The sequence below is a fragment of the Oryx dammah genome, unplaced genomic scaffold, assembly GCF_014754425.2.
Source record: "Oryx dammah isolate SB20612 unplaced genomic scaffold, SCBI_Odam_1.1 HiC_scaffold_13, whole genome shotgun sequence".
NCBI lineage: Eukaryota > Metazoa > Chordata > Mammalia > Artiodactyla > Bovidae > Oryx > Oryx dammah.
This window is the reverse complement of record NW_024070197.1, coordinates 38399555-38424381: the sequence shown is the minus strand read 5'-3', so window position 1 is coordinate 38424381 and position 24827 is coordinate 38399555. Positions and strand designations below refer to the sequence as shown.

Here is a 24827-nt window from a genome sequence, read left to right as displayed (position 1 = left end):
GGTAGACAAAACAGATAGATGGGATAATATAAAATGCAATGTCTGGGCAAATTAATTTTACAAGTTCCAACTCTACTTATGACTTATTAGCTGTGACCATGAAGTAATCTAACAATCATCTTCATCTATAAGCTGATACGCTACTCAACTGAAACATCTTACCAGCTTGTTATGAAGATGGTGAACACTATGAAAGCAATAAAGCAGTAAACAAAGGTATTATTAACCATGACATCTGAGACCCCAAATGAGTAACTGAGTTATCTGAAGAGACTATGTGCTTATGTATGTCTGCACGCATGCACAGTCACTTTAAACTGTTTTGTACTGTCCTACTCCAAAGTGCTTTAAATCTATTCTTCATGGTAAACAGAATCAGGAGTGTTAACTTAGGCAGTTTTCAAAAAATCCTTCATTTCTTTAAACCAGTAAGTATCTGGAGTATCTACTATTTGCCAAACACTGATGAGGATAAAATAAACAAAAATAACCACCACCTCATAGAACTGACAAATCTAAGAGGGAGACATCAAACACATATGGTGACTATTAGAGTACGTGGAATGCTCACTGCATGAAAATGAGCTTTTTCAGATACGCAATAATGAGTTTTATACTACAAGAAAATAGTAAACTTACACGAAGGGCTGAGGCGAAACTGTTTTTCAGGTTGGTGGATATGCTCATGAGTAAAGGCTCCCTGCAAGTAATCATGGCCATTCCAGCTGTCAAGTTCCGCATCATGTGATGAGCTGCTATTCGCATTCGAGATTCCTCAGAATCCAGGGCAAAATCTTTCCTGACTATTTGCTCACAAGTAGTCATGGCAATCTTAATTGATCGATCCACCACAGGATGGACCAGCTCCTGGACGGCCCGTTCAATTGCTTGGCGCACACACTGCTTCAGCTGTGGATGGGCCTGAAACAAGGGAATCTAGGGAGGAAAAGAGAAGTCAACAATTTGTTTAAATAAAACAACCAAATTTCTATCAGTAATCACACCCCTGTCTTTGAATTACTTCCAAGTTAACCATGAACTACCAATTTCTACTTTAAATAATGAAAAGCTCAGAAATCAGAAGCTGGGCTCCAAAGAGAGCACAGTAGTCACTGTATCTTGTGATACATGATTACACATCAAGTTTAATGGGCAAACTGTTCATTACAAGATGCTTAAAGACACTACCCTGGTTAGTCAAAATTTGTGGCTTGAGTACTCCTAAAGAAAGTAACTTTAGTACCATGGGGAAATGCAAAAATAATCAAGATAATAGGAAAAAAGGCTTTCTATAAAAACTATTATTTTCAAAATAGCAAGCATTTTATTTAAAAAAATTACATTGAAATCTTTTGCTTTACTTGAGAGACTATTTATGGGTATTTACTGAATTTTTAAGAAACTTAAAAAATATTCATGATGAACTTATACTACACATAGCAATTCCTACTCTCCCCAACAAAAGCCTACACACAACTTTGGAATCCAGATAAGGAAGTAAAAAAGGGAAGGGAAAGTTAACCAGTTGACCTCGTCACAAAGTAACAGTTTACTTACTGTTGGGTTTAGAGTAATGTGTGGTGCCAGGCCTGCGAGGGAATAGACATTGATGTCATGGTAACTGTACTGTGGCTGTGGTGGAACGGTGGCGGTACAGGTGGTGCTGGTAGCTGGTGTTGTAGAAGTTGCTAAATGTAGAGAAAAAATAAAAGCTAATGAAAGAAGCACACTTCCTGACTTTACTATAAAATTAGCAGGGCATCATGTGGTTTTAATCTAACTAAAGTGACTGAATGGGGGTGGAGAGGTGGCACTGGTCACATTTTTCCCACCCTGAATTATCACAATCTGAACAAAGCATGTAAAACTCAGTCACTGGCCATGCACCTGGGCACAGGAATGAATTGAGGGGTCTTGCCACATTAGCTGGCCCAAACCTTGTCCCATTATTCTATATATAATGTACATCAATTTTCAACCTATTCTGTTTCCTAGTTTTACCTGGGGATTCTTGAGGGCTGAGAAAAAAGAAAAGCTGGTTTATTCTAAACACACCTCCTAAAGCTCCCAGTCCTCTTAATGCAGGTTAAATAACCCACTCGCCTAATGGGTTGAGCCCATCTGGCCATCCCCAGACTTGAGGAATAACACAGGTCTTCATGCCAGTGCACTTCTTTCTCTAAGACCTCAAACAATGTAACAGTCTGGCTGAAGGAGAATATGAGGAACAACTGATTAATGATATTAGTTACAAATACCACAGACATAATTACCAGACAGATACACTAAGACAATGCCTAGACATTACTAACATTTCCTTAAAAATTTAGAAGGCTCACCAGAAAGTACACAAAATTGCAACCCCACATTACATAGAAAATTACAATTTGCTATATGCATGCGAATGTACCACTGAAGAGAATGATAAATAGAGGGTTAATTATCATACTTACTTGTGGTTGTGATAGGAGGGAGCTCCTCTGGCTGCTTGACATCTTTCTTTGGAGCAGAGAGTTGCTCATCTAAGTTCTTCAGGCGATCTTTATCCTTTAGGAGGTTTCCAGGTTTTAGCTCATTGATGTCTAATGCAAGATTCTTACAGAGGACCTCAATTTCAAACTTCAAGTTTAACTGTGTAATTCCAATATTCAATGAGAATATTAAAAATGAATATCCAGCTTCATAATAATAGTATTCTCACCCATTTGTCATAGTGCTCCCCCCAACTAAATACCCTCTTTTTCCTGTAAATTTTAATAATGTAAAGGAAGACAGTGTTCCTAAGGATAAAGAGCAACAAACTTACCTTTAAGTCATGTTCCTGATGTAGCTCAGCTAATACATTCATAATAGCCATTGTCCAGGGGTTGGGTGGCCTAAAAACCTGAAGAAAACCATTATGTTAAGCTTGCCCCAAACTCACTCTTTAATATGTATAATCTAAAACAGTTAAGCACTCACACCCATGTGGCCATAATAAAATCCCGAGCCTTCCCACAAATCATATTTCAGAAAAACACCAAAACCCAAAGCCACCCATTAAAGTGAGTCCTGTATACTACTGAGCCTCTCAATTTGGAAATCCCAAGCTTCCCTGAGGAAAACTAACTGATCTAGCTCTATGTTGCTAAGAACTGAGGATATAGCCTCTTGACCTTGTGCCAAAACAAACGAACTCTCATTAGATGACTCAAATCAGTCTTCAATAAAATATTAAAATTTACTCACCACACTACGAATGCTAGATTCTAAGACTTTGGCAACAAAGGGCACTACATAGAGCAACTCTTGCTGTCCTTTAACATAAGCCTCTAGCAGCAAAGATTTTACATCCAAGTCCTAGAAAAACAAACACATTTTTTAAATGCTGGGAATATATTAGAAAACTCCTTATTCAACAACCCCAATTATACTCTGCCACACTCATCCCCAAAACTGGAATCAATAATTGACCCTCACCTTATGAAAAGCCAGGGGTAACAATCATACCTTTTGTTTATCTTGCTAAACATTGTTAAGGCCATGGGCATGCAATTAGGGATTCAAAACATGGGCCAAACCTTCATAGACACCCCGTCACAACAGCCCCAAATAACGTCAAGATTTTTAGGTAGAATATGCTGTATGAACATTCTCAAGTTTTACATGAGCCTTTGGTTAAAACTCACAGTGTGTAAGATGGGTTTATTTTTAGCTAGTGTAATCATTCCTAGCCAATGTCCCAAGTTCTTCAGCAAAGACCGATCGGAGAAATTGGCTGCAGCTTTATCAGAGGTCAGGAGTACCTGAAACAGTGTAGGATTAAGAAAGGCATGAAAAAGAGCTTATAAAAAAACATTCTCAACTAAATGTTTAAGAATTCCATTATTCTACATTAAAAACAAGCCATCAATACTGATAACATGCCCCAAGGTAGATCCTGTCCACGTTATCACTGCAACATTTTGTTGTGTTCAGTGACATTTTTACCTTCAAACGTCTTTACATTTAAAAAAAAGTAAAAAAATTTACAAAACTAAATTTTACAGAAGGTAAAAAATATAAAATACATCATATTGACGTGAAATAACACCACGTATCATGTATGGTCCCAGAGCAAAGTATTTTAAAACTGAAAATTTTAGCTAAGTTTGAAGCAGTGACCTAACTGCAAATCTATTTTGAAGAGCTAAATTCAATTCAAATGAAGACTACCGCTATGATTTTTAAGTCCTTCCCAGACAGCAGGCATACTAAGGAGTGTAAGAAGATTGCAGTGCTCTGTTGTGATCTTTAGCATTATCTTTGGAAACAACTAAGATTACTTTCTGGAATACACTGTAATATCGCTTACACACTTCGAGAAGACCTAATCCATTTCATCAATTCTCTACTTTTAACTTTCTTAAGGGAGACAGAACCAACACTCCAGTGTCTTGCATACACTCATACATTCATTTCCTACATAATACCTTTTATGGCTATTAGTTTAAATTTATACTTTTGTCTAAAAGCAAGAATCTTTGATCCAAATCATGTGAAGAGTTTTTCATATCCCAACAATCCCTATTATCAAATGACAAAGGCTGAATTTACTTATGTTCCTTAACTCCATACAGCAACAGCAGAATGGCACAAAGTCAGCTGTGCAATAGAAAGGAGCCAGGAATTCTTTTGCACTACAGCGTAACCAAGAATAGGGAAAATTCCTATTCACAGGTTTAAATATAGTGCTGGTTCCTAAGCCAATATCCCAAGTTATTCAGCCCAGAATGCTTTCAGCTATATGCTGGTTCACACTGTTTTCTTTAAAAATTATTCCTCCTAAGAAAAATACTTAAGATATTCTAGAACAAGTATTAGCCCATTAGGAAATGTTTGGCCTTAAAAGAAACTGAGAATCTTAAACGGCTATTTTATAACATTCAAGAATCTTGAGATATCTGGCATTTAAGACATAAATGATGATATGGTATAGAATGACGAAAATGAGTATGTCTATAAGACACTTCATGAAAACTCAGTTCTGTATTTAAAACAATGCCTAAAGCAACCTGCATAAATACTGTAACAAATACAACATACAAGAGAAAACAATACCCCCTAATTCCACCTGTGCAATCAAATATTTCCAAACTAAAAACAGTAGTAAAAAGAAATATAAAGGTTTGACAGAAACAAAATTCTGTAAAGCAATTATCCTTCAATTAAAAATTAAAAAAACAAATACAAGAACACTTACTTTGATGTTTCTATAGGTCTCATTCAGAACCATCTTATTAAATTCAGGATTTTTCAGCGTGTCAAGGAAGTTAGAATACAGGCTGTGAAAGTTTGGCTCAATACTGACTCTCTTCATAACCAGGTATTGTGAAACCCAAGGCATAAATTCTTCCTTCACAGTTTCCTTTAGTTCTTCAACCTAGCCAACCATTACAACATGGGAAGTATTCAATTAAGAGGATAAAATACAGTTTTATGTTTCGTTTCTGTGAACACGACTACAGTGTATGGCTCCTTGCAAAATTAGATGCTAAAGCAACATGCTACATCTCCCCAATTTTACACAGTTGCTATCAAGTACAGTATATTCAAGTCCATGTAAGTATAGAGTCAATCATCTCTTAAGCTGGGTAATTATAACTGAAACATCTATGATCACTTTAAGCTGTAAAAATTGCAAAATATGTAGTCCTTCATCCCCATCTTACTTACTCTCCATTTGAACAAAAGAAGATAAATTACTAATGTACAACCTGTTATTAACAAACCTGATGCCAGAACTATGTTTTTCTACATTTCTATCTCTAGGAATTATTTGTAAAGTTTGAAACTCTTCTTCCAAAAACTATGCAAAATGCTTCAAAAATTTCCCCTAATCAATTATGGTGAGATTCTCAAAGACAGTACTTGCGTTATAAATTACATTTCAAACGCTTTTGTTTAGGCTAATCAGTATTGACGAAAACAGACATTTCCAGGTATTATCTTAGCATATAATCTTGTAAGGCAAGCATCAATTCTTTTCACAAGCTGTTAATGATCTCTGGGAGGATGTGAATTGGGACTGCAAATACAAATGAAATTCCCGTCATGAAATCATTTTCAAGTTTACTTCAAAAAGCCTATAACTCACTGGAAAACAATACTATTTGGGACTTCCCTAGAAGTTCAGTGGTTAAGAGGCTGCGCTTCCACTAAAGAGAGTGTGAGTTTGGTTCGATCCCTGGTCAGGGAACTAAGATCCCACATGTCATGCCATGTGGCATAAATAAATAAATAAATAAATAAATAAATAAAATCAATGCTATTTAACATCTACAGAATCTACAACCACTAGTTGTATATCCAAGTTCCCTTCATTTTAATTCTATTATCTCCACCTTTAAAGATTAAAAAGGATAGAGAATATCAAATATAAATCCCCCAATCCATCAAGAAAAACAACAGAGAACATTTGTAGTGATACATAAACTATTACTTCAGACTCACCTTTTGTGTCATATTTGACTGGGAAAGGTTGTTGAAGATAAAAGCAATTTTCTCCTGGATATTTTCTGGGGGCTCTACGATTCTCTCAGTTTGATCTGTGGCCACAAGCAATGTATCTATATTTGTTGTATTAATAGAAGGCTAAAGAAATAAAATACATAAAATTAACAAACTGAAATCCTTACTAGACAAACTCTAGGGGTGGGGTATGTACACAGATTCCTTTAGTATATAGAATACATACAGTATGTACAACTGTGCACTTGAAGTGCTGGCAAGAACATGTACTGAACTATTCATGGGGGCTGCATGTGGGAAATCGGGGTGGTAAAGGGAGAAATGCTGATCTTTCATGCTTTTTTAATAGGCATGTGTTATTTATAATAAAGTACATGCTCACTACTGGATATATTGCAATGCAACAACAAATACAACAAAGAAAGTAGACCTACTTACTGGCACATCTTTCTTAAAGCTGACTCCAGTTGGCCTGGTGACTGTAACCGTTTTAGCAACAGTGGTGGTTGTTGAGGTGGTTACCATAGTGCTAACCTGGCCAGCAAGGGGAGCTTTTGCTGGAACCTGGGCCTGGGCCTGGGCTTGAGCCAGTGCAATACTTCCAGGGGTTGTGATAGAGCCCTGCATTTTCACAGGAGGATCTCTAGATTGCTGTCCGTACTCAATATACTATAGGGGTAGAGAGAGAAAAACACATTAAATAAGAATTCTTAACAGAAACTGAAATACTTGAATTAAACTCCCCTCACTTCTGAGAGACTGGAAATCATTTCAGAGCACTCTTCTGGTTTATCTATCTCCCTTATATCTTGCCCCATTCTGGTGCATATCCCCATATGTGTAATATGTAATTGGATACCACGAACTTCTGAAGAAATAAAGCTAAAATGTTACTATGCTTAAGTATTTATAAGAGAACCAGTTAACAAAACAAGTTTTAAAAAGGTAGCCACAAATGCTTGCCTGTAAATTTCCTTAAATTCCTTCACATAAGTAAACTTAAAGGTTCTAAAATTTACATAATAAACTGATTTCTATTGGATGCTAATGAAAAAAACCACAGCCTAAAAAATACTGCAGTGTGAGTTCCCTCTCAGTAAAGCTAACAGCACAAAACAAGAACAATTTATACCACCTAGCCAACTGAAGGGTAAGCAATGTTCTAGGATAAGTTTCATCCCTCTCCTCCACATTTCCCAGTCCAAAAAAATTCCTTCTCCCACACAAATTAGAAGACTGACACAGCCTTCCTGATACTATTACCAACAGCTTGTTCCCGACCAAGAACTAGTACCTATGTATATATACCTAACTTTATTAAAAAAAAAAGGAGACGTTTTCAAGAAGGAAAAATACAGCCCTTTAAATTGAAATATAAAGAATGATTTCTCTCCCCTTCTCTGGGTAATAAATGTGTTAAAGTGGGAACTTAGGATCACTGTTAGTGTGATCATTTTCGTACCACCTCCCTTATTCTCCCTCTCTAGTCCTTCAAGGTCCCAGATCTGAATTTCAAGCTCATCTGATTGTAGCAGCCTCTGACTTCCCATCCAAGCTTTTCAAACTCTCCTTTCTTGTTTAGTTTTCAGTGCCATAATTTTGGCATAGCCCTCCAAAACCCCTCAATAGGCATGAATATACTCCTGCCTCCCATGCTATAGTTTCTGAGGCTAAACCATCATAATGACACTCTGCACTCCTACAAACCAACCCAGTGGAATGAGGTATAAAGTGCTGGATTAAACTACACTACAGAATTAAAATCAGTTCAAATTCTGATCTGATTTCTTAAAATATGATCTTATAAAGGAGTTCATCTGCTTTGTACTGATAAAAATAAAGTTAACAGAGATTAATCAGCTTTCTTTTCTTTTTCTCTGTAAGCTGACTTAGACCAAAGGTAAGATGAAAATGTGAATATTTAGTAATCATGTAAGATAATCAACCATTAAAGAAATATTTACAAGTTTCAAGAATAGTCACATAACATGGTTTAAAATATTCTCTAGGTCCATTTCCTTATAGACTGTCTCCTTTTTAACCTCGAAGGAATCTAAACAGATAGTTTAAGAAGGCTGTATTTTTAAGAAACACTGATCTAAAAACTTTTATATGCAACAGGTTTGGGGAATTTCCTGGTGGTCCAGTGGTTAGGGCTGGGTGCTTTCACTGTCACGGGCCAGGTTCAATCCCTAGTCAGGGAACTAAGATCCCACAAGCCACACAGAGCAGCCCCCCAAAACCAAACCAAAACAAAAAACCTAAACAACAACAGAAACAAATAGCTCTAAATTAACATCTAAATCAGGGGAACAACTTACATTTTTAGACTCAGGCAGGGATTCTTGGTTAAGAGTGAAAGATTTCTACTCCTTGATACAATTATTAGGCTAAAAGAACTAGCAAAAGCCTTTGATCAATCAAGCAAACCCGCTACTCACAACATATAAAATTCCTATTTTTTCAGGGCTAAACTACAAAACAAGCAACAATAATATATATACCTATGTCAGAACAATCATTAGGCAATCTTAATGCCACTGCAATAAATCCAAATTAAAACAGATAAACCCTTCAATTACTTAGGTGCTGAAGATACTTACCTCCTGTAAATGATGTGGAAATTGCATAAAGTGACTGATCGAAGCCAAGTGCTGACAATACTGGGGATAGTCCTTCAATCTGTCAACAAAAACATTTATTCATTTACCATTTCATGTAAGAACAGAGGCAATACAATTTCAAATTTTTCAAAAGCTAATCTAGGCCATTTCTCCCATTTCTACCTTTGAAATACCTTATTTGAAGACAATGCCAAAAGGAAGAACAAAGGAGAGGGAAAATGTGAATTTCACACTTTCTGTATCAAAAAAACCTTGTATTTTAAAGGATTTGTTTTACTTAAGATTACAATGAGCCACTAAAACTACTATCTTTCCAGCTAGCTGAATTCCAAATGTTCATGAACAGGTGAAGAGAAAACCAGCTTGCTAATGAACCCATACAATAGAATACTATTCTGCAATAAAAAGAAACTGAAACATGCAGTAACATAGGTAAATCTTGGAAGCATCATGCTCAGTGTAAGAAGTCAAACTCATATACATTGTGTAGGACTCCATTTAGATAATACTCTGGAAAACCCAGACAAATCCAATCAGGGATTGCCAGAGGTTAGATGTGCAGGAAAGTTAACTACAAAGGGGAAGTTTGAGGGTGACGAAAATATTCAGTATCTTGACTGTGGTGGTAGTGGTGGTGGTTACACAACTGTTTGAATTTCAAAGACCTATTAACCTAAAATACTGACTTTCACGTATTATAAAGTATAGTTCAGTAAAAAAAAACAAAAAAATTTGCTATATTTTTCCAACCACTTATTTGGTAACTGTAACGAACTGTTTTCACTTCTTCCTTTTACTTCATACAGTCATTAAGGTTAGTTAATACACATATAAAAGAATTAGCTGAAAAGCAAGCTACTGTTTCTTCTTTCATTAAAAGAGAGAACTTTCACAGAAAACCTATCCACTCACCTATTTTTAAATCTATCTAGTGCAGCAATCCCAAAATAATACATTTTGGATCCAAAAGGCTTGCGTAAGGCTTCAAGAACGTATCGCAGGGCCAAACCTAATGCCATGTAAGTGACCAGTCCTTTTTCGATTATTCCACCAAACAGGCAAGCTGTTATATGTAACTCTTTATCAGGATATTGGGGGAAGAACCGATATTCTTCGAACAAGTTCCTTAGCATACAGTTAAATACTTCTCGTTCCCTCTTTATGGTAGAATCTTTAAATCTCTGTAGCATTTCTAATACCTGGAAAAGGCAAGACAAAAATCATATACACATAAAGGAAACCATTATTAAGGAAGTGAAGTGAAAGCTGCTGAGTCATGTCCAACTCTCTGTAACCCCATAGACTATATATAGTCCAAGGAATTCTCCAGGCCAGAATACTAGAGTGAGTAGCCTTTCCCTTCTCCAGGGGATCTTTCCGACCCAGGAATCAAACCTGGGTCTCCTGCACTGCAGGCAGATTCTTTACCAGCTGAGCTACCAGGGAATGCACGCCTCAAATATTCTTAATTGATAAGCAGAATATTTAACAATAAACTGAGCTTGAAATAAATATTAAAGAGACATATCAAAACACTTGGTGTTATATTTCACTTTGAAAGAGGCATTTATTTAAGGTTTACCTAAACCATAAAGAATTAGATCATTCTAGACACTCACCTCATCAACAGACATGGTTGGATGTGGTGGGTGATTATATATTCTCTGGAAATAGCTGTTTGCTTCATCATCTATCTCTTTACTAAAGTGCTGATTTGCCTCTGGCCACACCTGAGACAAGTCCGCTGTTAAAAACAGAAAAGCAAACAGTAGGCGTTTAGGCTCTTCCTTTACTCCCCCACATTAAGCACACAGAGCCAGAGAGACCAATGTAGTTTGAATTTTAAGAAGAAAAAAAAAACCTAAAATGACGTGTTAAAGGGGTCAAGTTTCAATATTCAACTGCTCTAAGGACACAAGCGATTTTAACAAAACTGCCTTACAATCACAGTTCTATCTCAGTACTTTATATAACGACTTTTCACACCATGAAAGTTCACTAGGTTCAAATTTATAATGCACTTACCCTCAATACAACCTCATTCAAGGTTACTTTATCACCTCTTACATGTAAGAATTACCAATGCATATGCATGACACATTGATAGAAACACAAAGCATGCTACAAAACAACATTCAGACAAGACTTTCACACTAACATTTTCAATCAGTTTGTATACTTTCAAACCTTGGATAGTGAATATTTAGTCCCAATGCAAGGACATTCATAAGTCAATGATATATATGTATTTACAAAGAAGACTCCTATGACTTTTAAATACCTTACTGAAGGAGATTAAAAGTTTAAAATTTGTTTTTTAACATATATGGCAATAATTATGTGTACTTATATATCATAAAGCTGTAACATTAAAGTATAGTTATTTACTTTATAAACTGGCAAAACTGAAACAGAAATCTGAGATTTTCCTGGCTGCTCTTGATTTGTTTAAAAAACAAAAAAGGTTTATATACATAGATTTAAACTACTGAGTCTTTTTTCTTTACTTTGCTCCTCATTCTTAGGATAATACCTTGAAGAATGCTACCTCTTAACTGTCACCTTCTTCTGACAATCCAGGATGAAAGGTGGAATAATACCTCAAATTTTTGTTTTAAAAATTTAAATTCATGATACTCCCACCGATCTAGGAGGCATATCAACATAATGGCCTTATAACAACATATTAAGACAAAGTCAATGTTCTTGTCCATATATCTCTGGGGACAACAAATTGGACATGTAAGTTATATATGTATCAGTCACACTTCACAATCACAGACAACACTACCACTTACAAGGTTTCATCTTACTCTGCTGGAATGTAGGCTGGTTCAGTCCAGAGGTGCCCAGTTTCCTCTGTACAAAAGGATCACTATTCACTGCAGGGAGTCCAAGAGCCCCAGTTCCTATACCAGTCAGGCTGCCTGTGCCAAGACCACCTACTAGAGAGAACGAAGGCAGCCAAAAGTCTTGTCATTACTCATCTTGACTTTATCAAAGACACAAATTCTCAATTAAAAAGTCATGGTCTTTTGTTAACTCAGTTGCAACTAGGTTACAGAGTTATTACACTGCAGTGAGTCCAAGAGCCCCAGTTTCTATACCAGTCAGGCTGCCATGGAGTTCTCCAGGCCAGAAAACTGGAGTGGGTAGCCTTTCCCTTCTCCAGGGGATCTTCCCAACCTAGGGATCGAACCCAGGTCTCCCACATTGCAGGCAGGTTCTTTACCAGCTGAGCCACCAGGAAAGCCCAAGAATATTGGAGTGGGTAGCCTATCCCTTTTCCATCTTCCTGACCCAGGAATCAAACCGGGGTCTCCTGCACTGCAGGCGGATTCTTTACCAACTGAGCTATCAGGGAAGCCCAAGTTATTACAACATTTCAGTAATTAGGTTTTAATACTCTAAACTTACACTCTGGCAATAAAAGGTGCAAACAGCTTAGGAGAAACATGTCAGTACTATGGAGGAAAATGTAAACTTCACTTCCACATTAAGTTAAAAGCCAAAATATGTGGGAAAGTTCTACTGATTTCCTATCATTTTCAAGGTAGGTGCAAAACGGCAGGACATATACCTGAATCTGATGTATGAAACATTTTACCTTTATTACACGAACACTGGGTAATTTATAAAGCTGTGAGTTTTGATCTAAGCCCAAGTTCTTTAGAACGTGATTAACAAACTTGTTACTGTTTATAGTATCATGTGGTGATAGAATCCTTACTGAATAACTCAACTAAAAAATTCATAAGTATAAATATCCTCATTACAATTTGACTAAATTAATGTAATAATATTTTTCTCTTCCCAGCTCTGGATGTAAAAACAACTTTCACAATTTAGTTTAAGCATTTTTCCTTTATCACAGTGACTCAGAACACTTTATATACACTACGGCACAATGACGCTTACAAATAATCTTTACCCCTACCCACCACTCCTCTTACCTGGAAGCTGTGATGAAAGTCCTCCAATACCACTGAATGCAGTTGTCTGATTTGGGGTTGAAAGGGGTGGAAATGCTTTTGCTGGTGACTGTGGGGTACTGAATGCAGAACCCAAATTTGGAGGAAAGCCCTGCATACTCTGGGTGTGAGGGGCAGCTGAACCACCTATACTAAGAGATGCCATTCCAGCAAGAGGGTCAATCTAAAGAAAAACATTATAAAAACGTATTAAACACACTTCAAGCAAAGGCAGATAAATGACACAGGTAAAGCAATCTTTAGCAATAGCTCTTCAAATGCTTAATAAACTGCAAAACATGATGATGCTTAATCCCCAAATCAAGTGTACCAGTCATTTTTCTTAATATATAACTATATCACACAATCTGTGATATAGCAGGTTTAAAGAGTCCCTGCCAAAGAACCAGAGCCACAATATAAGGGCTATAAAACTTCAAGAATAACATTTCAGATGAAGTTCTCTGAGGCTGTACTACTAAACATTTAGTAGTGACATGGGGCAATCCTTATAATTTCCAATAGGCCCCTTTAATATAAACAAATCTCAATTAAATTAACTTTTAATACAACAAAAGCATTAGAAATTAGAAATCTAGTCAAAACAAATCTTGTCAAAGTTTGAGAATCTTGGGGTTGGAGGAGATCAGCTCTAATTTAAAAAAAAACAAAAAACAAGGTATACTATTCATACCAAAAGATTTTATAAAATATCTAATAACTACACTTCCAAACTTCTTAGTTTGTGACATTATTTCAGACTTCTGTGACTATAGAAAATAATATATGATATGCCTTTTATAAAGTGGTCACTGAAGTGGTTCCCTAAATGCTCTTTTTTAAAATAAACCCCAACCTGCCATTCAATGCAGCTGAAAATAGAAGCGGAATATGTTGCTCCCAGAGAGAAGGGGGTGGTTGGTGTCAGGGAGTAACTTAAATGTACCTTGTTTTTAAAAGAGCAGTTCAGTTGAGAGCTGAAGAGCCCCAGTTATAACAAGTCCTTATGCTCTAGCACTGTTGCTTGGCCCGTGAAGCTACAAACAAGACACATCAGGTTCAAAGGCAGTGCTTATTTCTCAAGTCTGTCATTCTTACTTTAAAAAGAAGCCCTCACCATATACCTAACCAAGTTGTTCTGTATCTTTCCTCTCATAGTCTGTTCAATGATTCAAATCTATTCTCAACCACAATGCCTATTTATAGATCTCCTTTCAGTGGATACTAGACATGCAGTTATCTAAAATGTAATAAATTCAGACAAAAATCTCCTCTGAGTAGAATATTAATGATGATGCAGAAGTTTATTCTATTTCAAATCTATGACCAAATGGAAAGGTACCAAATGTAGTGTTCATTTACCTGAACGGGAGAAATGGCGTCCAAGCTGCTAGCACTAGGAGGACGTCCTTTTGGCATAACTCCCGGTGGTGGTTGCCTGGCCTTGTTCATAACGTTACTGCAATTGGCCACCATGGTGAGGATGGTTTCTGATAACTCCTGAGAAACACTCCTGAAGAGACACGAAAAGTGAAAAATATCATTAATTATTCCCTAGAACACCTAAACAAACAAATCTGGATTTCTAATAAATAGAAAACTTGCTGGAACCTATGGCTCAATTTCCACCATATCCCATGTCTCTGCATCTGTCATTAATCACCAGGATTTTCTGAGCACTGCCTTTCTTGAGAAAATATTTTTTAATACCTCTGAAATTAACCAGGTTTGGGTACAGTGCTGCCCATATATTTTGAAATACTGCTCTAAGAAACATTCCATATCCTCAACTACTTCATCAAAAATTATGCACAAAAGTGGACATTATCAAAGTAAACAGATAAACAATCTTTAAAAATGCCATACACGTATTCAGTAACTATATTAGGCAAGCATGTAAAAAACTGACTTCTAAAATGTGAAATAGGCTATATGTTTGACAGGAAAATCCACCTTCCTATCACAGAGTGCTATTGTCTCCTAAAACTGTGGAACCACTTGCACTCATAAATGCTATGCAAACTTCCTACTGTCTTATATCTTACCCTCGAAATTCTTAATCATACTGTTGACTCTAAAAAGTAAAAGCAGTCACTCAGACAAGAAAGTTGTTTCTGAGGGGAGGGAGATGACAGATTAGGATATTAAAAGTACCAAATAAAACTCTACATTAAACAGTTCAGAGAATTCTCTGGAGGACCACTGGTTAAGACTCTGAGCTTCCACTTCAGGGGGTATAGGTTCAATCCCTGGTCGGGGAACTAAGATCCCACATGCCATGAGGCACAGCCAAAACAAACAAATTATTTTTCAGATAAGCACAAAACTATGGGGAAACAGATCAACTGCCTCTGGTTATAATAAATGGAAAATTTGCTATGGAGAAAAATTTTACAGCACCTAACAAAACTGCATATGCCATTTCCCTTTAACCTAACAATTCCACTTCTAGTGGGCCCAAAAATACAATGGCAAAGACGATGGATGCAAAATGCTATTCATTGGAACATTATTTGTGATATACAGTGAAAACAAACTGAACATTCACAAATAGGTACTAGTTCACTAAGGCACAAAACATCTATTTAGTAGAGTGCTGCTGCTACTGCTGCTAAGTCACTTCAGTTGTGTCTGACCCTGTGCAACCCCACAGATGACAGCCCACCAGGCTCCCCCATCCCTGGGATTCTCCAGGCAAGAACACTGGAGTGGGTTGCCATTTCCTTCTCCAATGCATGAAAGTGAAAAGTCAAAGTGAAGTCGCTCAGTCGTGTCCAACTCTTAGCGACCCCATGGACTGCAGCCCACCAGGCTCCTCCGTCCATGGGATTTTCCAGGCAAGAGTACTGGAGTGGGGTGCCATCGCCTTCTCAAAAAAAAAAAAAAACTTTAAATTAAAAGGAAAACCGTTTTAAAGATATCTATGCCATGCCCTGGGTTAATGGCTACAAGTAATAGATAATAATTATCATATTGTGTTCAACACAAAACACCTTCAATTGTAAGGCACACCATTATTTTACATGCTCTACAAAATTAACTGGGTTAATTCTAATTGTAAGAGGTCACCAGTGAGATGAATTATCATTTCAAAGATGTTACAATATTAAAACTGTGTATCTTATGACTGATAAAAATGGTTAATTGAAATATTATTCCTTGCTATTTCAGAACCTGCCATAGCTGACAAAATTCCAAACTTAACAGACCAGAGTACTAGAAGGAACTCCCATAATTGCTTCACTCACCAATTAGCTACATTTTACCCTATTTATTTAACCATTTTTTCTATAATATCCACTTCTCTCCAAAACATTTTAGATTAGATACATCATGTATCTTTTATCCCTAAATACTTTATTACCTGTTTTCTAAGAACAAGGGCCTTTTCTTATATAACCTTGTAAAACAATCATGAAATCCAACACAAGCTGGGTAAGGATAAAATAAAATAGGCCAGATTCAAATTACATCAGTTATTCCCATAATGTCCTCAATGCTCTTTTTTACCCCTTGGATCAGAATCCACTGCACTGAGTTGTCACATCTCTTTTGCTTCTTTAAACTGTCAAGAATTCATCAACTTTTATTTCTCTTTCTTAAACTTGATTTTTTTTAAAAACGTAGAAGCCAGTTTTTTGTTTTTATACAATGTCCCTTGATTGTGTTTGTCTGCTACTTTATATTTTGCATGTACTGACAGAGAGATTACCACATAACTTACACAATGTTCTTCTCAATGGCTTTTTATCATGAGGCATGTGTAGAATGGAGCTGGCGACCCCCTGACCAATAAATTAATGTCGTAAATGTCAGATCCAGAGTTCTCTACTGAAATGTTACTAGTTTTCCCCTTTGAGAATCACACAGGTATTCATTTTACTATGCTTCAGAAATTACAAAAAAGAATATATAGGACAGAACAAAAGGGAGGATGGCGGAGAAAAAAAACCTCTAAATATTCTCTCCTCCATAAAGCCAACTACAACACTAAAAACTAGCCAAAAAAAGGTAGGAGTTGATTTTTCCAGAACTCTAGAAATGAACCAAAAGGCTTTACGACAGTCAAGGGAAGGAATTTCCTGTCAGTCCAGGAGTTAAGACTTCTTGCTTTCATTTCACTGCTGGAGCCAGGGATCAATCCCAGGTAGAGCAGCGCAGAGTGGCCAAGAAAAAAAAAAAACAAACACGAGGGGAATTTTTCTTCCAGAAAGATGATTACTACTTGGTAACAACAGCAAGCTTTATGACATCTTAATTTGCCCAACTCTGACGCTTCACTCAGAATTAAAACACAATCACAGTGAAAACCAGCAAGCAACCTGACAACTACCAGATCAAGAGGGCTCAGAACCGGGCTGAAACATCTTCAAAGTTCATTCTCAGAGAAAAGTGAGGTCGCTCAGTCATGTCCGACTCTTTGCGACCCTGTGGACTGTAGCCCACCAGGCTCCGCTGTCCATGGGATTCTCCAGGCAAGAATACTGGAGTGGGTTGCCATTTATAATCATTATTTCACCTATCTGAGGATTCCCTGTGAGACCACAATGGCCGGGTTGTCTATACTGGACCTAAGAACTGACTCAGGGCAAATAAACTCTTCCCCATGGTTATCTGCAGAAAACATTTTAAAGGTCATTGTTTTAACTTCCTGAATGCCTAAGGTGTAGAAAATAACAGTCTGACCAAACAACAGGCTAACCAAAAGTTTAAAAGGAAAACTTCAGATGATTCCCATGGGTGGAAATCTGAAAAGCTCTCCCATTTCCCCAGGAATCTAGAAGGCATGATGAGGTGTATGTAGGGTTGTGCTAGCATCTAAAGCTGTGAAAGACCTAAGAAGACCCAAGTTCTTAGGTTCAAGCCCAAGTTCACTTCAAGCCAACCTTCAGGTTCTGACTAAGAAGCAAGTGAATATCAAAGTGGACTTGTCAAGAGACCAACTTAGGGTTAAAGATGTGCCTGGACACAGCACACAGAATCACAGGGTAAAGAATAGCTTACTGATTCCAGAGTTTAGTTTAACAAAACCTCCAATCTTAGCTAACCACAAAGCTTATCCAGAGATATCAGTGACCAAAGAGGACAAAGAATACAGATATTACCGAATTCGTTCAGAAAAGAACATTAACAAAACAAAAAACCCTTGAGTGGGTTTTTGAGAATTGTGATTTTGAGAATTGCCATATTAAACTTTCCAGCTTTCAACCACAAATAAAGACATGCAGCACACACACATATAACCAAACTAACTAGAAACAGAAGATAAGGTAACTCCCTTCAATGTGAAATGTAACTATAAAACCCATAACTAACATTATAGCTAATGGTCAAACACTGGGTACTTTCCTCCTAAATCAGCAACAAGATAAGGTTGTCTGTTCTCACCACGTCTATTCAACTTTAGACTGGAGGTTCAAACAAGAACAATTAGACCAAAAAAAAAAAAAAAACCACCTCTCTATTCAGATACCATGACTTGTATCAAATATCCAGCAAAAAGCATGACTAAAGAAATGCAAACATCACTGAAAGAAATTAGAGAAAGCTAAAGAAATGGGACAATATCCTAGATTTGTTAATTGGAAGACTTAATACTATTAAAATGGCACTATCCCCTGAGGTGATCTAAAGATTCAACATAATCCTTATCAAAATCCCACTGGGCTATGTAATTTCTCTGCAGAAATGGACAAGCTGACCCTAAAATTCTTATGAAAATTAAGGAACCCAGAATGACCAAAACAATTTTGGAGAAGTAGAGAGCAAAGTTGGAGAACTCAATACTTCAATTTAAAAATTTACTTAAAAGTGAAAGTTATCAAGACAATGTGGTACTGACATAAGGACAGGCATATAGATCAATGGAATAGAACTAAGAGCCCAGAATAAATTCATATTATGTGCAACTGATTTTTCAGAAGATAGTTTCAAACGGAAAGACCAGTCTCTTCAACAAACAAATGTCTATTCACATGTAAAACCATGCATTTGGGATCCTATCTCACATCACACATTAAAAAATTAACTCAAACAGATCTCATATTTCAGTAGTATAGTACTTTGGACTTAAAACCCACTGGATTACCTTAAATGCTGTCGTTTTTAATCATTCAAACCCTCTTTCTCAAATCAACAATTATCCACACAATCCAGTTCCAGTATTAAATACTCTTCTTACCCTGCACAAGCTTGTAAACAGGCCAACATTGTCGCCAGGGTTTCTGGAGGAAGTTGAGCACTTTTGGGCTGATCTTTCTCTGGGGCAAGTCCACCCAAAATAGAAGGACACCGTCTCTTTAAAAAAGTCATACAAGCCTGGATAAAAGGCTCCTGAAAAAGAGAAAGTCTTTCAGTGTATTTGAAACTCATCATTAACTGATTTCAGACTAAGCACTACAACTCAACTCCAGAATATAGTAATAACATTTTCATTGCCATTTTCTTCAGTTATCTTGACCATCAAAACTTAAAAGCAGTAATAAATGGACAATCCCACTTACTCCATGCTCTCGAATTTTATCTGTGAGCCACTTGTCAAGTTTGAGGTATTCACGACGTGAAGCAAGTGCAGCAAGGTCAATAACAAAGGCAAATGGAGTACCATTTAGCAGCATTGACAAAGCCTAAAGAAAAAGAATATTAGAAACTACGAGTCAAGCAGTTGAGTGACTTTTCTGTCCTATTTTCTGTTTCCAGTTTTTATTTTCACAAACAAGTCTAAATAAAACATTGCTAATATTTTCTTAATCAGAATTTTTAAACAGCTTAGTGTGTATCAATGGTAACACTTGTCCCTAACTATAAGATCACATTTCAAAGACAAACACATGACTTTACCTTCACAATAAACTTTACCCTGTGTTTTTTCAAATAAACCTAAAGCAAAGCAAAACACAAAGCATGAAAAATTATCTTTATCCATTAAAAAAAAAATCTAAACTCAGGCTTCCTCTAACCTAAGTACAACTACAACACCAGTACTGTGTACATCAAAGACATCAAGAATCAGACTATTTGTCAAAAAAATCCGTTAATGCTAATGAAATCTGTAAAAGAGTCGACAGCCAACCAGTTTCTCCAAAAATTGTATCTCACAGATTACATCTAAGAAGATATCAATAACACTTGCTTTAAAACAGCCCTTTAAATATCACAGAAGACCAAACAAAACTCAGTGAAATGTAAATGAAAACATTTTTACACCTCTAAGGAACCACTCTTCTTCCAATCTCTTTCTACCTATAAGGAAAAACTCTAAATTTCATCCATTCTAGCTTAGAGTTACATGTGACTTATTCCTAAGACACTTGGAATTTTTATCATCAATAAATGAAGTGTTACTCTGTCCCTCCAAGCTCACCTTCAAGTCCTGGGCCACATCAAGTATTCGAGACAATTTGGCCTGGTCATACTGCTCCCCTCGCATGTACCATTCTGCCATTGCATGCATGATAAGTTGGCGGATTGAGGGAGACTGTCCCTAAGAAAATAAAAAAGGGAGTTAAACAGCAATACTACTACTAACGATTTGGATACGCTGTTGCAACTGCTATTACAAAGGCTGATTTCACCTGTACTCGTAAAATTGAGCTGTATCAGTGCAAATGATAAAGCATTGATTACAGTGACTTGTGTGTTGCTGGGGGAGGGGTGTTATTTCCACATCTTCTAAATGATGCCTACCCCTAAACCCTTAGGTCATATACTCACTACAACAAATCTGTCCTATAAAACATTTTCAAAGGCAAAATATGATGTGAACATGAGGGTGCATCAAGTTTACATGATCCCTTAAATTCAATTACATATTACTGGCCTATAAAGACAAAACAGTTTCAGATAATCATCTCTCATGTTGCACAGGGCCATATTTTTTCAGTATTTCTGGGACTAGAGTTTGTACATCCTAAATTTAGCTATTTTCACAAACAATAATGCTCATTTTCTGTAATTATTCAAAAAAAAATTTAAGCAGAAAACAGCCTGTCTTTGCAATTGAATGGTAATTTAGCTAATGTCTCTCAGAGAAGCAACAGCAATTACTACTACTATCTAAACCACTTTTCAGTAACTGTCTCAGAGTGACAGAAAGCCCAAGTGGAACAAGTATCTAATCAGGAGTGGTGATGCATGTCCCTTCACTGTGCCCTCTCTCTCAGATGTATTGAGTAAAGTCTAAGAAGGCCTATGCTGCAGACTTCTGGTTAAATGTTTGATAAACACTTTGTAAACTCTTATCTCTCATGTGATTTCAGTCTCCAGCAATGTAGGTGGCCTGAGGAAAGGAATGGAACCAAGGCCAGTGTTTTTCAAGTTTATCTGATATGTAACAAACAATAGCAGGAATATCTTAGAGGGGCACTTGGTATAAAGGGGAAAACAACTGCTTTTTCTTAACGCCTCTATATATATCTGCATTTAAAATGCAGGCTAAAGGAAGGAGGGGAAGATCAATGGACAGAAGAGTATTTACTTGTCAAATACATCCTACAAAATTGGCGGGGGGTGGGGCACAAGGGCTTGAAAACTCAGCAGGAACCAAAAAAAAATTTAAATGCTGGATTTAAATTTAAAGTAAAATTATGTCAATTCAATTGATCTGTGATATTCTCTCATTTGCTGTTAAGAAGTAAAACGAGAACCTCCTGTTTCTATTAAGCTCTGTACTGGTACCCTAGTGATACAGTTTTCATAATACTGAATTTTTTTAAAAAACTGTCCTGCCTCCTTGCTCTTTCAAGTTTTATACTTAATACCTACATGATGCTAAAAGATAAAATAAATTTTATGGAAGTATGACTTTCTCAAGAGTGTCAGGATTCCAAGGTTGACAATTTCTCTAGTTGAACATCATCAAAAGAATGTCTATTATGCAGAAATAGAATCACAGATAGTTATGGGGGCGGGGATTGGGAATGACATACGCACACTACTATGTAGAAAACAGGTAACTAAATAAGAACCTACTGTACAGCACAGGAAGCTCTACTCAATACTCTGTAATGGCATGTATGGGAACAGAACCTGAAAGAGTGTGTACGTGTAACAATTACTTTGCTGTACACCCAAAACACAAATAACAAAAAATTAATGTTGATTATTAAGACAAAGAAATGGTCATATCTTACCTGTCCATGCCATGCATAGTGCAAAATTATAGCTGAGTTAGGGTGGTTTCCAAGGAAAATTGGCATCAGAGTGGAGATGAGTTCATGGCGTAAGGTGTGCCAGGAGGTGTTGATTTGTAATAAGGCCAATACCAGCATGTCTGGACAGTGTTTGATAGGGAAGCTGAAGAGCTGTTTGACTTGCTCATATTGCCCTACCTCTGCAAGCCTTAGCAGAGATTCAATCAAATCCAAGCTCTTCCTAACAGGAATGGAAATAAGATAATCTGTCAGTGAAAATCTAAGGACACAAAATCCATTTTCCAAATAAATGATACCAGCTATCAAGACAAAACCAAGTTGCTGTCATCTTTTAGTATTTGAAAAATATTTAAATTGGTGCTGATTCATCTCAAATATATAATGCTGGCATACTTTCAAACTAACTTTAAAAGCCATCCAAATTAACAAAATAAGTGATGAAGGAGCAGATGTGACTAACCATTTGCATAACCATGGACCTCCTCACCATGAAAAACTTTTTGTGATTAGAGTGAAAAATAAGAGTATCAGAGTTTAGAAACAGTCAAAAATTCAATAAAACATAAACACAAGAAACTTTCTACATAAAAATACAGCCTGACTCACACAACACTGCAAATCAACTATATTTCAATTTAAAAAGAAAACCCAGCCGGAACACTTACTTTGGTAACACAGTTTTACTTATGTGCCCCTCTTGATGTCATACAAGTTCAGAAGTGAACAATACCTCCTATGAATTATTCTTGCCCTAAGAAGCTAAATGTGCTTGGCTTCAGTCAAGCCTCAAATCTTACTAATCCTAGTCCATAAACACTATGGGATAGAGATCAAATTAAACACCATGAGGAAACAGATACCCTATACCATAGGGAAAACTATAGGATGCTACTTTTCCATTAAATCAATGGTGAAGAATTGTATTTTTTAAAAAAGGAGGAAGAAGACTTATAGAATGAAACTATGTATGTAGACCTTGGACTCCCAATCATACAAACTGTTACAAACCATTTTTGAGACAATCAGGGAAACCTGAATATACAGGTATATCAAGGAGTTATTAAATGTATAATGACATTTCAGTTTTATAAATTGGAAAGAGGTCTTTATCTGTTAAAGTAAAATGAAGAAACACTGCTGTATACATTAGTCTTAACAGGAGGAAAAAAAAAAAAAGATCAACCAACCCAGTAGATCCAACATTGGCTACCACCTGAACATCTGGGGAAACGATACACTTCAGAACAGACCACTGCTTAGGTCATTCTTTCAGAACAGGTATCAGCAAACAACATTCACAGGCCCAATCTCACACTGCCTAATTTTTATAAATACTGTTTTGCTGGAATAGAGCCACACCCACATTTATACTGTGCTACAATTTAAGAGTTAAGTAGTTCCACAGAGACCATCTGGCCTACAAAGCCAGATGTTAAACCCTTTACAGGGAAAGTTTACCATCCTTTGTTTTATAAGATGATGTCAATAGGGCTTTGTGCGTGCATGCATGCTAAGTTGCTTCAGTTGTGTCTGACTCTGTGTGACCCTATGGACTGTAGCCTGCCAGGGTCCTCTATCCATGGGGATTCTCCAGGCAAGAATACTGGAGTGGATTGCCATTTCCTACTCCAGGGGATCTTCCCAACCCAGGGATTGAACCTGCATCTCTTAAGTCTCCTGCATTCTCAGGAGGGTTCTTTACTACTCGTGCCACCTGGCAAGCCCAATAGGGCTTTATACTATCCTAAAACTAACAGCCACAACACGTCCTCCTCCCTCCCCTCTCCCCCAAACACTATCTGTTCATGTTGGGAAAGTGTCCCAGTAGAGTATGGTTGGAAAAAATGGAAAAAAACATTATAAAGCAGATGTCTTTGAGGACCAAAACAGCCCATGCCCACTCCCTATAGCCATGAGTGTATTGTAATAGTAATGGCACACCCATCCCTCAGAAAGGAATGACTTAAGTTTCAGGAGAAACCAACTCAGCCAGTCAGATTCTCCCTCAGAAATTTGGAATTGAAACTCAGAGAAAATAGATAATTAACTTAAAGTTTGAGATTTCATGAGTTGGCCACTTTGAGCCACTTACAAAAGCAAGCAAGCAAAATCTACAGAGAAAAGAAAGGGATTTAACCCTAACAGAGAAATGCAAATCTCCTTCTAACGTGTCTGATAGTTTCAGAAAATATACAATGGCAGATATTACAAGAAGAGAGATGTATCTAGTGATAAAAAAAAGACTAAATAGAGATTTTCACCCAAGAACATCCTACTATATAAAATTTAGGGTAAGCAGGCTTGCTAAAAGTACTATTTCATTTAAACCTTTAACTATGTAGTTGGCTAACTATTAATCTTATATTTCAAAAAAGTAGAAGTGATCCTTTCAAGAAAAGCTGGATGAAGAGTGTTTACCATGTGGCAATTTCTCGATTGTCATCCTCTGGTGGTGCTTTCAGAATATCAGTGGCAACAGTATGACAGGGATAGTCGGCAAAACAGAAGATCTCTGGATTTATAAGGGAATACTGAATGAAGGAGAGCTGGAAAAAGAGAAAAAAGTCCTTACTACTATAAATGACTGTGGA

At 36.8% G+C, this 24827-nt stretch overlaps 1 protein-coding gene and 2 non-coding genes across 9 annotated transcripts in view; all 3 read right to left on the bottom strand.

Annotated features, from left to right (window-relative positions):
• Positions 1-24827, bottom strand: part of CNOT1 (CCR4-NOT transcription complex subunit 1) — an 84287-nt gene that overhangs the window by 17622 nt on the left and 41838 nt on the right. For 3 of the 7 annotated variants that reach the window (XR_005723383.1, XM_040253865.1, XM_040253862.1), the window contains exons 12-31: positions 24655-24782; positions 22216-22456; positions 20448-20567; positions 19588-19710; positions 19266-19417; positions 14447-14597; positions 13067-13268; positions 11912-12058; positions 10733-10857; positions 10026-10312; positions 9093-9171; positions 6928-7158; positions 6472-6612; positions 5222-5401; positions 3669-3785; positions 3229-3339; positions 2807-2884; positions 2454-2631; positions 1558-1688; positions 640-936 (exon numbers count right to left, since the gene is read on the bottom strand). Coding sequence is in view for 6 of the 7 variants with exons in the window: in XM_040253865.1 (XP_040109799.1) it covers positions 640-936; positions 1558-1688; positions 2454-2631; positions 2807-2884; positions 3229-3339; positions 3669-3785; positions 5222-5401; positions 6472-6612; positions 6928-7158; positions 9093-9171; positions 10026-10312; positions 10733-10857; positions 11912-12058; positions 13067-13268; positions 14447-14597; positions 19266-19417; positions 19588-19710; positions 20448-20567; positions 22216-22456; positions 24655-24782 (3219 nt within the window). In the remaining variant the exon portion in view is untranslated. The remainder of the gene's footprint in view (positions 1-639; positions 937-1557; positions 1689-2453; positions 2632-2806; positions 2885-3228; positions 3340-3668; positions 3786-5221; positions 5402-6471; positions 6613-6927; positions 7159-9092; positions 9172-10025; positions 10313-10732; positions 10858-11911; positions 12059-13066; positions 13269-14446; positions 14598-19265; positions 19418-19587; positions 19711-20447; positions 20568-22215; positions 22457-24654; positions 24783-24827) is intronic. The other 4 variants (XM_040253868.1, XM_040253864.1, XM_040253866.1 and 1 more) reach the window with 2 other exon arrangements.
• Positions 4576-4714, bottom strand: LOC120873407. Its single transcript, XR_005723475.1, has one exon. It is a non-coding gene; the product is annotated as a small nucleolar RNA SNORA46 (small nucleolar RNA).
• On the bottom strand, positions 14023-14158 carry LOC120873349. The gene has a single exon (XR_005723426.1). It is a non-coding gene; the product is annotated as a small nucleolar RNA SNORA50 (small nucleolar RNA).